This window comes from Hyaena hyaena, unplaced genomic scaffold, assembly GCF_003009895.1.
Source record: "Hyaena hyaena isolate Hyena2069 unplaced genomic scaffold, ASM300989v1 scaffold_213, whole genome shotgun sequence".
In the NCBI taxonomy this organism is placed as follows: domain Eukaryota; kingdom Metazoa; phylum Chordata; class Mammalia; order Carnivora; family Hyaenidae; genus Hyaena; species Hyaena hyaena.
The window spans coordinates 1,900,076-1,912,322 of NW_024080843.1; the positions used below are offsets into that span (position 1 = coordinate 1,900,076).

At 36.9% G+C, this 12,247-nt stretch overlaps 1 protein-coding gene across 1 annotated transcript in view; it reads right to left on the reverse strand.

The window, feature by feature from the left end:
• MCF2L2 (MCF.2 cell line derived transforming sequence-like 2) overlaps positions 1-12,247 on the reverse strand; it is a gene marked incomplete at its 5' end in the record, with an annotated part of 252,251 nt that overhangs the window by 24,974 nt on the left and 215,030 nt on the right. Inside the window, 3 exons of the mRNA XM_039242331.1 lie at positions 9,537-9,615; positions 9,791-9,883; positions 10,770-10,985. Coding sequence (XP_039098262.1) covers positions 9,537-9,615; positions 9,791-9,883; positions 10,770-10,985 — 388 coding nt within the window. The remainder of the gene's footprint in view (positions 1-9,536; positions 9,616-9,790; positions 9,884-10,769; positions 10,986-12,247) is intronic.

Genomic DNA, 12,247 nt, shown 5'->3' on the forward strand with positions numbered 1-12,247 from the left:
CACAAATCAGGCAACAAAAAGAAATAAAAGATCCAAATAGGCAGGGAAGAAGTAAAACTTTCACTATTTGCAGATGACATGATACTATATCTAGAAAACCCAAAAGACTCCACCAAAAAAATGATAAAACTGATAAACAAATTTGGTAAAGTCACAGGTTACAAAATCAACATACAGAAATCTGTTGCATTTCTATATAACAGTAATGAAGCAGCAGAAGGAGAAGTTAAGGAATCAATACCACTTACAATTGCACCCAAAGCAATAAGATACCTAGGAATATTTAAACCTAACCAAAGAGGTGAAGGACCTGTCCTCTAAAAACTAAAAAACACTGATGGAAGAACTTGAAGGTGACATAAAGAAATGAAAGGTATTCCATGCTCATGGATTAGAAGAACAAATACTGTTAAAATGTCCATACTACCCAAAGCAATCTACAGATTTAATGTAATCCCTATCAAAATACCACCAATATTTTTCACAGAACTGGAACAAACAATCCAAAAATTTGTATGGGACCACAAAAAACCCTAAATAGCCAAAGCAATCTTGAAAAAGAAAAGCAAAGCTGGAAACATCACAATTCCAGACCTCTAGTTATATTACAAAGCTGTAGTCATCAACACAGTATGGTACTGGCATAAAACTAGACACATAGATCAACAGAACAGAACGGAAATCCAGAAATGAACCCACAACTATATGGCCACTCAGTCTTTGACAAAGCAAGAAAAAATATCGAATGGGAAAAAGTTTGTCTCTTCAACAAATGGTGTTGGGAAAACTGGACAGCAATATGCAAAAGAATGAAACTGGACCACTTTCTTACACCAACCAAAAATACACTCAAAATGGATTAAGGACTTAAATGTGAAACCTGAAACCAGAAAAGTCCTAGAAGAGAGCAAATGTGGTAACTTCTTTGACATCAGTCATAGCAACTTCTTTCCAGCAATGTCTCTGAGGCAAGGGAAACAAAAGCAAGAATAAATTATTGGAACTACATCAAAATAAAAAGCACAGTGAAGGAAATAATCAACAAAACTAAAAGGCAACCTATGGAATGGGAGAAGATATTTGCAAATGACATATCTGATAAAGGTTTAGTGTCCAAAATATATAAAGGACTTATAAAATGACACCCAAAAAAGAATAATCCAATTTAAAGATGGGCAGAAGAAATGAATAGACATTTTTCCAAGGAAGACATACAGTAGGCCAACACACACATGAAAAAATGCTCAACTTCCCACATTATCAGGGGAATGCAAATCAAAGCTACAGTGAGATACCATCTCAAAGTTGTCAGAATGGCTAAAATCAACAACACAAAAAAGTGTTGGCAAGGATGTGGAGAAAGGGAACCCTCTTGAACTGTTGGTGGGAATGCAAACTAGTGCAGCCACTGTGGAAAACAGAATGTAGTTTCCTCAAAAGGTAAAAAATAGAGGGACACCTGGGTGGCTCAGTCGGTTAAGCTTGATTCTTGATTTCAACTCAGGTCATGATCTTGCGGTTCATGGGATCAAGTCCCATATTGAGCTGCACACCAATAGCACAGAGCCTGCTTCAGATTCTCTCTCCCTCTCTCTTTGCCCCTTCTTCACTCTCTCTCCCAAAATAAATAAATAAACTTAAAAAAAATAGAACTATCCTATGATCCAGTGGTTGCACTACTAGGTATTTACCCTCAGAATAAAAAATATGAATTCAAAGTGATACATGCACCCCAATGCTTATAGCAGCATTATCTACAATAGCCTAATTATGGAAACAGACCAAGCATCCATTGACTAAATGAGTAAAGAGGAGATGGTATATACACACAATGGAATATTGTTCAACCATAAAAAAGAATTAAGTTTTTCCATTTGCAAGAACATGGATAGAGCTAGCAAGTATAATGCCAAGGGAAATAAGTCAGTCAGAGAAAGACAAATACCATATTATTCCATTCATATGTGGAATTTAAGAAATGAAAAAAATAAGCAAAGGGAAAAAAAGAGAGGAAGGGGGAAACCAAGAAACAGAGTCTTAACTATAGAGAATACACTGATAGTTATCAGAAGGGAGGCGGGTGGGCGTTGAGTGAAATAGGTGATGGGGATTAAGGAGTGTACTTGTTGTGATGAGCACCACATACTATACCTAAGTGTTGAATCACTATATTGTATACCCCAAACTAATATTGTACTGTATGTTAACTAACTGAAATTTAAATAAAAATTTTTTTTAAAATGCAAGAACAAAGGTGAAGGATCTGATTTTAAGGCTTATTGCAAAGCTACAGTAATCAAGGTAGTAAGGTATTGATGTCAGGATATGTAAATAGATCAGTGGAACATAATAGAGCATCCAGAAATGAATGCACTTCTATAAATAGTCAACTGGAGAAATGGTAATGGAATAACTGGACACCAATAAACAAAAAACTGAACTTTGATCCACATTTCACACCATATACCAAAACAAACAAACAAAAGTCTAAAAATGGATCAGAGACCCACAGGTCAAACTTAAAATGTAAAACTATAGAGAAAATCTTTGTGACCTCAGACAAAGACTTCTTAGGCACAACACCAAAAATGTGATCCATATATTTTTTTTAAACTTAGAATTCAGCAAATTAAAACCTTCTGTTCTTCAAAAGATACTCTTTTTTTAAAAATTAAGTAGGCTCCACACCCAATGTCAGGCTTGAATTCATAATCCTGGAGACCCTGAGACTGAGCCAGCCAGGCACCCCCAAAAGATACTCTTAAGAGGATGAAAAGATAAGCTGCACACTGAAAGAAAATATTTGCAAAGCATAAATCTAATCAAAGATTTACATCTAAAGTATATAAAAATAGAGCCACCTGGGTGGCTCAGTCGGTTGAGCATCTGACTTTGGCTCAGGTCAACGATCTTGCAGTCCGTGAGTTTGAGCCCCACATCAGGCTCTGTGCTGACAGCTCAGAGTCTGGAGCCTACTTCAGATTCTGTGTCTTACTTTCTCTCTAGCCCTCCCCTACTCACATTTTCTTTCTCTTTCAAAAATAAATAAACATTTAAAAAATTTAAGTATATAAAAATAAACCTCTCAAAGGTTAATAATAAGAAAACAAGGAGCAAAATATTTGAATGAGCACTTCACCAGAAAAGATATATGGATAGCAAAGAAGCACATGAAAAGATGCTCAACCACTAATCATAGGGAAAAGCAAATGGAAACCTCAATAATGTACTATTCCATACCTATTAGAAGGCTGGCTTAAAACTAAAAGACTGACAATACCAAGTGTTGGTGAGGAACATGGACCAAGTGAAACTCTCATACACTGCTGTGGGAATAAAGATAATATAACCAGTTTGGAAAATAGCAATTTCTTAAAAAGGTAAATGTGTATGTGCCATATGGCCTAACCATTACACTCTTAGGTATTTACCCAAGAGAAATGAAAGCACATGTCTGTAAGAACACTTGTACTTGAACAATAATAGCAGTAGTATTCAAAATCGCCCCCCAAAATGAAAAAAAAAATTGTTTATTAACCAGCAAATGGATAAAGAAAATGAGGTATATCCAAACAGTGGAATACTACACAGCACTTAAAGGAATGCACTATTGTTACACAAATCAACAAAAATAATGCTGAGCGAGAGAAACCAGACCAAGAAAAGTACATGTTGTATGATTCTCTTTACGGAATGATAAAAAATTCAAACTAATCTTTGGTGACAAAAAGATCAGTGACTACATGGAAAGCAGTGGGGGATGAGGGAAGAACAGGAGAAAGGTAATAAACAGGGGCATGATATTTTGGAGGTGATAGATGTGCTCATTATCTTGATTGTGGTGATGCTTTCACAGGTGTGTACATGTGTCAAAAAGTTTTGATTGTATACTTTAAATATGTGCAGTTTTCTTATGTTAATTATACCTCAATAAAGCCATTTTGTTTACTTATTTTTTAAATGTTTATTTAATTTTGAGAGAGAAAGTGAGAGAGAGCGCACAGGTCAGGGAGGGGCAGAGAGAGAGGGAGACACTAAATCTGAAGCAGGCTCCATTCTCCAGCACAGAGCCCGATGTGGGACTCGAATTCACCAGCTGTGAGATCATGACAGCCAAAGTCGGACACTTAACTGACTGAGCCACCCAGGAACCCCTCAATAAAGCCATTTTAAAAATAATAGTTTAAGGGGCGCCTGGGTGGCTTAGTTGGTTAAGCGTCCGACTTTCGCTTAGGTCATGATCTCACGGTTCGTGGGTTCGAGCCCCGCGTCGGGCTCTGTGCTGACTGCCAGCTCAGAGCCTGGAACCTATTTCAGAGTCTGCATCTCCCTCTCTCTCTGAACCTCCCCTGCTCATGCTGTCTCTCTCTCTCTCCTAGAAAAAAATAAAAATTATTAAAAAAAATTGTTTAAGGCCTTTGTCTAGAAACTTGAATAAGCTAAAATGCATATTCCAAGTCATTAACCCTAATTATCCTAATTCCACAGTTCTAGGATAGGACCCAGATATCTGTATTTGTAACAAGCCCTTCAAGTAATTCTAAGTCAGGCTATCCCTAAACCATCCTTTGTGAAACTAAGGTAACAATTTCTAGAACAATCTTGTGACTAGAATGTTGCTTCTGGGGAAACAAGTAACTTGTTCTACTGGGCTTATTACATCTTCCTGTTTTATGTCTCCAGAGCTCTCATATTCAATTACCTTAACATATATTTAGTATAGTATTAATAGTTCAAAAGCAAAAGTAATGTAGTTTCTCCCCATCTTACCTTTATATGAATTAAAATAAACTACATAATGTAGTTATTATTTCTTGGCAAGGGGCAGAGGTTTAAATAAGGAACTTATATCATTTGGTTGTCGTGACAGAAAACTGATGTGGTGGTTTTCCAATCACCCATCTTAGATTATCTTTTTCTATATCTTGTGATACATACTCACCCTTGCATCTTCCTATCCAGCTAATAGTCAGAGAAGACACAGAAAGAATGTGAAATGGTTGCATTCCTGCTAAGTCTCTAAGGACAAAGTTTATCTTTTCATACTCACATAACTTTCCTTACCAAATACACAAACCATTGTCAGTATAAATGATAGGAAAGAGATTTTCCACAAGAGACTAGCATTTCTTAGGCTTCATGTTACCTGAAGGAGATATCTGAACTCAATTGATTAAGCTTATTGTGGATTTTTCTATCAAATATCCCTGCTATTATGAGGATCAATTGAAAAAACAATAGTGAAAGAGCAAAGCATACTCAAAGATGAGTTTTAATTATTAAAAGGTGTACAACAAATGATACCTGTGAAAATAGTTCAGAAGAGAAAACCTTCAAAAACTCTCTCCTCCATGAAAACATGGAAAAAACTGGCAAAAACAGAAACAATATTTTCAGAACATCAGAAATTAGATGAAGGCTTACAGCAATCAGGAGAGCATTTATTCAAGAAAAATGGCAGAATCTTAGTAGGTATGAACAGTGAGCTTTGTGGTATTTTAGCTGCCTTATTCCTGACCAACTCTCCCTTCTTGATGGTAGCCTTGGAAACCAACAGCCTGCAATCATGGCAAAAATTAGCAACCTGGCAGCCATAGAAGGGGGCAGAACAAGGTTGGAGTTCATTCAAAGCTTCATTTCCAGAGAACTGTCATTATTTGACTTACTTGGGAGTTCTTTGGAACACCCTACTTACAAGGCTGTCTTTATTGGACCTATTCAGAGCTTGCCCAGTGTGAAAAACCTTTTCCCCAGGGGCATTAGTAGAGAATTACCAGAGGCAATTGTTTAACTTCTTGGCTGCCTGAGGGGCTGGATTAACAGCTGGGACAAAAATAGGCTAATCAAAAGTTGAAAAGGAAAAACTTGGGAATGAGATGTCCATAGACAAAGCTCCCAATATTCCTGAGGATCTAGAAGACCATGTGTACATGACCAAGTCTGTGTGTATGTTCAGGAAAAATATGAGAAGGTCTTACACTCTCACCTCTAGTTGATCTTGGGGCTCAGTACAAACAGGAAGTGAAGGCTAAGGTGGAACTGTCACCTGCTTGGCTATGTGTTGGATCTGTGCCCCAATATCCACACAGAACTCCTGGGAAAGACTGGAAAATCACTAAACAAACAAATAATAACAAAACAACAAATGATACCAACAAAAAACACTGAAGATGGAGGAGACTCTGATTTTTAAAATTGTCATATTATGTTATTTTAAATCTCCAGTTTTCAACAGAAAAATTGTAAAGAAACAAGAAAGCATGGCCCGTACATTAAAAAAAAAAAAAAAGAAAAGAAAAGAAAAAAAGCAATCAAGAGAAACTGTCCCTGAGGAAGCCAGGATATTTGACTTCCTAGACCAAGACTTTAAATCAACTATTTAAAAAGTCTTCAAAGAATTAAAGGAAATCATAAAAAAAAGAACTAAAGGAAAGTATAAGAACAGACGCTCATCAAATTGAGAAAATAAATACAGAGAAATTATATTTAAAAGGGCCAATAGAAATTCTGGGTTGAAAAGTATAATAACTGAAAAGAAAAATTCAGTAGAATGGCTGAACAGAAAATTTGAGCAGGCAGAAGAAAGCGTCAAGAAACTTAGATATAGATCAATCGAAACTATCCAGTTTGAGGAAGAGAAAGAAAAAGAATGAAAAAGAATTTATTTTATTTTATTATTTTATTTTATTTTTGTAAAAGTTCTTTTTTAATTAAAAAATTTTTAAATGTTTACTATTTTTGAGAGACAAAGGGAGACAAAGCATGAGTGAGGGAGAGTCAGGAAGAGAGGGAGGCACAGAATCTGAAGCAGACTTCAGGCTCTGAGCTGTCAGCACAGAGGCTGATGCAGGGCTTGAACTCATAAACCATGAGATTATGACCTGAGCTGAAGTCTGACACTTAACCAACTGAGTCACTCAGGAGCCCCAGGAATGAAAAAGAATTTATAGAGCCACTAAGAGCCTACAGGATGCAATCGAGCATACCAATATAGACAGAATGGGAGTCCCAGAAGAAGACAGAAACAAAGAAGCTGAAATAATACTTAAAGAAATAATGGCTGAAGACTTCCTAAGTTTGATGAAAAAAACTAATATACACATCCAAATTATCTACAAACTCTGAGAAATATAAATTCAAAGAGATACACCTAGACATATCAAACTGTCAGAAGATACAGAATCTGAAAGTAGCAAGAGAAAAGCAGCTTGTCATCTGCAAGACATTTTCAATAAGATTAATAGTTGATTTCTTATCAGAAACTAGGGAGGCCACAAAGCAATGACCTGACATATTCAAAGTGGTTAAAGAGAAAAATTGCCAATCAAAAATTCTGTGTCTATGGCCAATTGATTTTCAACAAGGGTGTTGTCTTAGTTTGAGCTGCTATAACAAAGCACCATAGACTGGGTGGCTTATAAACAACAGAAATTTATTTCTCACAGTTCTGGAGGCTTGGACAGCTTAGATCACAGTGCCAGCATGGTTGTGTTCTGGTGAAGATCCTCTTTCGGGTTGCAGACTGCTGGCTTCTCATTGTATCCTCACATAGCAGAGAGCAGAGATAGGAAGCAAATTCTCTTATGGCATATATAAGGGCATTAATTCTACATCAACTCCACTCTTATAACCTCATCTACTCCTAATTACCTTCCAAAGTCTTCACTTCCTATTACCATTGGGGGTTACCACTGGGTGAAGTTCCAACATATGAATTTGAGGGGAACACAAACATTGTTAAGGCACTTGAATCCATAACAAGGGCCAAGACCATTCAGTGGAGAATAGAATAGTCTTTTTAACAAATGGTTCAGGGACAATAGGAAATATACATGTGGAAGAATAAGCTTAGATCCCTAATTCACACCGTATACAAAAATTAACTCAAAATGGATCAAGGAGTTAAAACTAAACTTTTAGAAGAAAGCATGGGTATAAATCTTGGATTAGGCAATGATTTCTTTTTTTTTTTAATGTTTATTTATTTATTTTGAGAGAGAGGGAGAAGGAGAGAGTGAGATGAAGAGACAGAATCCCAAGCAGGCTCTGCACTGACAATCTGGGGTTGATCTCATGGACAGTAAGATCATGACCGGAACTGAAATCAGGAGTTGGATGCTTAACTGACTAAGCCACCCACATGTCCTTAGGCAATGATTTTTTTAGAAACACAAACAACTAAAGAAAAAAATAGATAAGTTAGACTTCAACAAATATGTCATAAAGAAAGTGAAAAAACAACCCACAGAATGGGAAAAAATATTTATAAAACATATATCTGATAAAAGTCTAGTACCCAGATTAAAGAAATAATTCTTACAACAACCATAAAAAGACAAATAACCTAATTTAAAAATGGGCATTGGAGTTGTATAGACATTTCTTCAAAGAAAATATACAAATGGCCAATAAGCACATGAAAAGATGCTCAATATCACTAGCATTAGGGAAGTGCAAATCAAAACCACAATGAGTTACCATTTCATATTTGTTGAGATGGTTATAACAACAATAATAGTAATAATAAAAAGACAATAACAAGTGTTGGCGAGGGAGAGGAGAAGATGAAACCCTCATACACAGCTGATGCAAACAAGAAATGGTGCTAGTGCTTTGGAAAACAATTTGGAAATTCCTAAGAAAGTTAACATAGAGTTAGTGCTACCATATGGCCCAGAAATTACTTATATATAATTTTTTTCCAGAGTTTCACACAAAAACTCGTACACAAGCTTCCATAGCAGCATTATTTATACCATCCCAAAAGTGGAAACAACCAAAATACCCATCAGCTTATGAATGGATAAACAGACATGTTACAATCCATACAATGTGCTACATTTGGCTATGGAAAGGAGTAAAACATACTGAGACATGCTGCAATATGGATGAAAAAATTATGCTGGGTGAAAGAAACTAAACAGAACATGCCACACATTATATGATTCCATTTTGATAAAATGTCCAGAATAAGAAAATCCATAGAGATAGAAAGCAGATTAGAAGTTGTCAGGGGTAGAGGAGAGGAGGGAGAAGATAGGGAATGATTGCTAATGGGTACAGGGTTTTATTGTTGGGGAGAGTGATGAAAATGTTCTGCTGATGTTTGTACAACCTTGTGAATAGACTAAAACCCATTGAACTGTACACTTTAAGACAGTGCATTTTATGGTATGTTAATTTTATCTCAGCTTAAAAAAAAAGTAGTACAGCTTCTGACAGTAGTACTGGCCATTTAAATCCCCATAACATAATGTTGGGTGGGTTTGGGATTTGGGGTTGAGAAAGGTGACCTTGACAGTTTGGTACATGGGGGAGCACAGCTGAAAGGGACACATCCACACACAACCACACATACCAAAAAAAAACCTCACACAACTTGAAGCAAGTATAGGTGCTTCTAGGTACCATGAAAATGTGGCCACAGTTATTTTCCTGGCAAACTATTTTCTTTAACAAGATCCCAGTGTGCACACCCACCACAAAATTAGAATCAGTATAACTCTCTGGACTAAAGTTAGCAGGGGTAACCTTACCTTTAATATTGTTTTGTTGTTCCATTAGTAATTTACTTATTTCTGAAAACCAACAATCTCTGATTTCTTTTGAAGTAGCCTGAAATTGCAGATAAGAAGACACTCTGAGTATGAGATCACCTAGAACATTAATTGGACAGGGTTTTTATTCTCTGGATGACCTTTAGAATAATGAGATAGAAGACGCTTGCCAAGTCATGGGGACACAATAAGGAAAGAGTAGGAGAGACCTCTGAGGAAGGCATGAGCTTTACCTGCAGGATGTATTTCTCAAGTCCATTTTGATTGGCAATTTCAAACTTTCTGTTGCTCCCCCTTCCAAGCTGGCGAACTGAAAGTGTCTTCAGCTATTATAAAGAAAGAAGAAAAAACTACTGTTACCACTACTGTCTGATTTTTAAATTGTCTCCGTCAGCCACTCTAGTTCTTTCTACCCATGGTAGTTCTTTTCTTCTATCTTCTTTCCATGTGTTTTGTTGTCCTCTGTTAATAGCCCCAAGGAGCAAAAGGCCCTATGTGGCACCGTGTCATCTCTCTTCTCTGTTTCAGGGGACAGCACAGACTGCATTTTTTCATGGAGCCCTCAACTTTTAAGCAAAGAGATCACCTCTCCTTTACCACCTAAGTATTTCAACATCTGTACATAATAATAACTGCATTAGTCTCCATTAAGAAACATAAATAACAAAAGCTACTATGAACAATTAACAACTGTAATCACCAGAGAACAAATGTGTATGTGGTGTGTGTGTGAAGAGGGTCTCATCACCAGCTATGAAATATTTCTTATACAGGTGAGAGATGATGCTTGGTGTAGACATGGGTTCCTAGACCTCCAGAGCCAGGATATTGTCAATGCTTATATGCAAAGATGTGTGGTTGGGAAGGGCAAGTCAGAGACGAATTCCAGCCCATGCTCTAATCACCAAGTCTTTCACCCTTATGCTGGAAGGGTACTTTCCTAATTAGTTTGTCCAAACAGGCTGCCATATGATCCCTTTTGTCTACCTAGCACCCTTTGCTTGATGCCAGCCCTGGCCCTGTCCAGTGATTGATTACAAGGTTGACTTTGGAGTTAGAAATGCCTGGATGTGGAGTCTAGCTCTGTTGTGCGGCATTTGGCAAGTTAACCTCTCGTCTCTAGGCTTTAGTTTCCTTATCTGTAAAACAAGGATATTGATATTTCTCTCCATAGGGCTGTGCTGATTCCCAATTGCAACAGGACCCCTTTACCTTCATGGATTTCTTAAAGCTGTAATGAGGAGATAGGCCCTGGTCACTGGGCTCCATTCGTATCTTACAGAACACGATTCCTCTTTCAAATAGATAGATTTGCCTCTGGCTGGGCTTAAATCGAATAAAATCCTTCATTTTATAACGATCCTTGTGAATTGTCCAGACATTGAAAGAGCCGTGCATCAACAGCTTGCCCAGTTTCCTGATGTCATCCTTTGGGAAACACAGACATATATAAAAATAAGCTGTTAAATTCCTTGACAGGGAAAGAGCTCACAAGGGTCTATTTTCAAATTATAAAGTATGCTTATTTGAAGTTGACAATTTTGAAGGCACCAGTCAGGCTCATCTGTCACTAAATCAAAACTACAATTTTGTGAGCTCCACTGAGCATGGCACCTTTCAGTTATGCAGGGAAACAGTTCAGCTGTGCAAGGTAAGAAACATAGAGCATGTTAGAAATACTTGAACTGGGGCGCCTGGGTGGCTTAGTCGGTTAAGCGTCCGACTTTCGCTTAGGTCATGATCTCGCGGTTCGTGGGTTCGAGCCCCGCGTCGGGCTCTGTGCTGACTGCCAGCTCAGAGCCTGGAGCCTGTTTCAGTCTGTGACTCCCTCTCTCTCTGACCCTCCCCTGCTCACGCTGTCTCTCTCTCTCTCCTAGAAATAAATAAAAACATTAAAAAAATAAAAAAAAAAACAAAAAAACTATTCTTTCAAAAAAAAAAAAAAAGAAATACTTGAACTAAAGATATTGGTACTCTGATATTTTTGTCTTTAGAATTAATTTTAGCTAACAGAATTCTGTTCCCGCTTCTTTGTTTTTGATACATGACAATCCTTTAAGAGGGCAAGAAATTAACATTTAGGTATGTTCAGGAGTGACAGAATTTTTGCTGCATTATGGACCTATTCCATAAAAATCTATAGATTTCATCTGTATCCTAACATCTGCCTAACACCTGGGAATGAGATTTATTCTGAAAGAAAAAAGCTTAGTATCACCCAATCTTCATAATATTGTAATAGAAATAGCAATTACATTCAACTTTGCATTTTTCATAGTCAATAGATGGGGCAAAGATAATTCCAAATGACAAAACTTTTTAGAAGGTCTACATTTTATGATGCTTATCCCTCTATCAGCAAACAAACCACCTTTCTCCCACATCTGGTTAAAAGTCCAAATGAGTGACCCTGCCTTCTCTGAGCTCTCTCCAAAGGGTAGTGGAGTGAGATGAGCTCAGAATGTTGTATTTTATCTTGCATTTTTAAAAAAATTAGATCACTTGAGGCAGATAATAAAGAATTTATTTCCCTAAAGAAAATGCCAAAAGGAGAAATTTATTTGAACAGGACCAGGACAGAGAAACTTCCCTGAGTTATGTCTAGCTGAGATAAATCCTTACAATTCTTGAGAGTTAATACTAGAAATATGTACAGTATTTATAATTGGGCATTTTTATAATTTATTGCT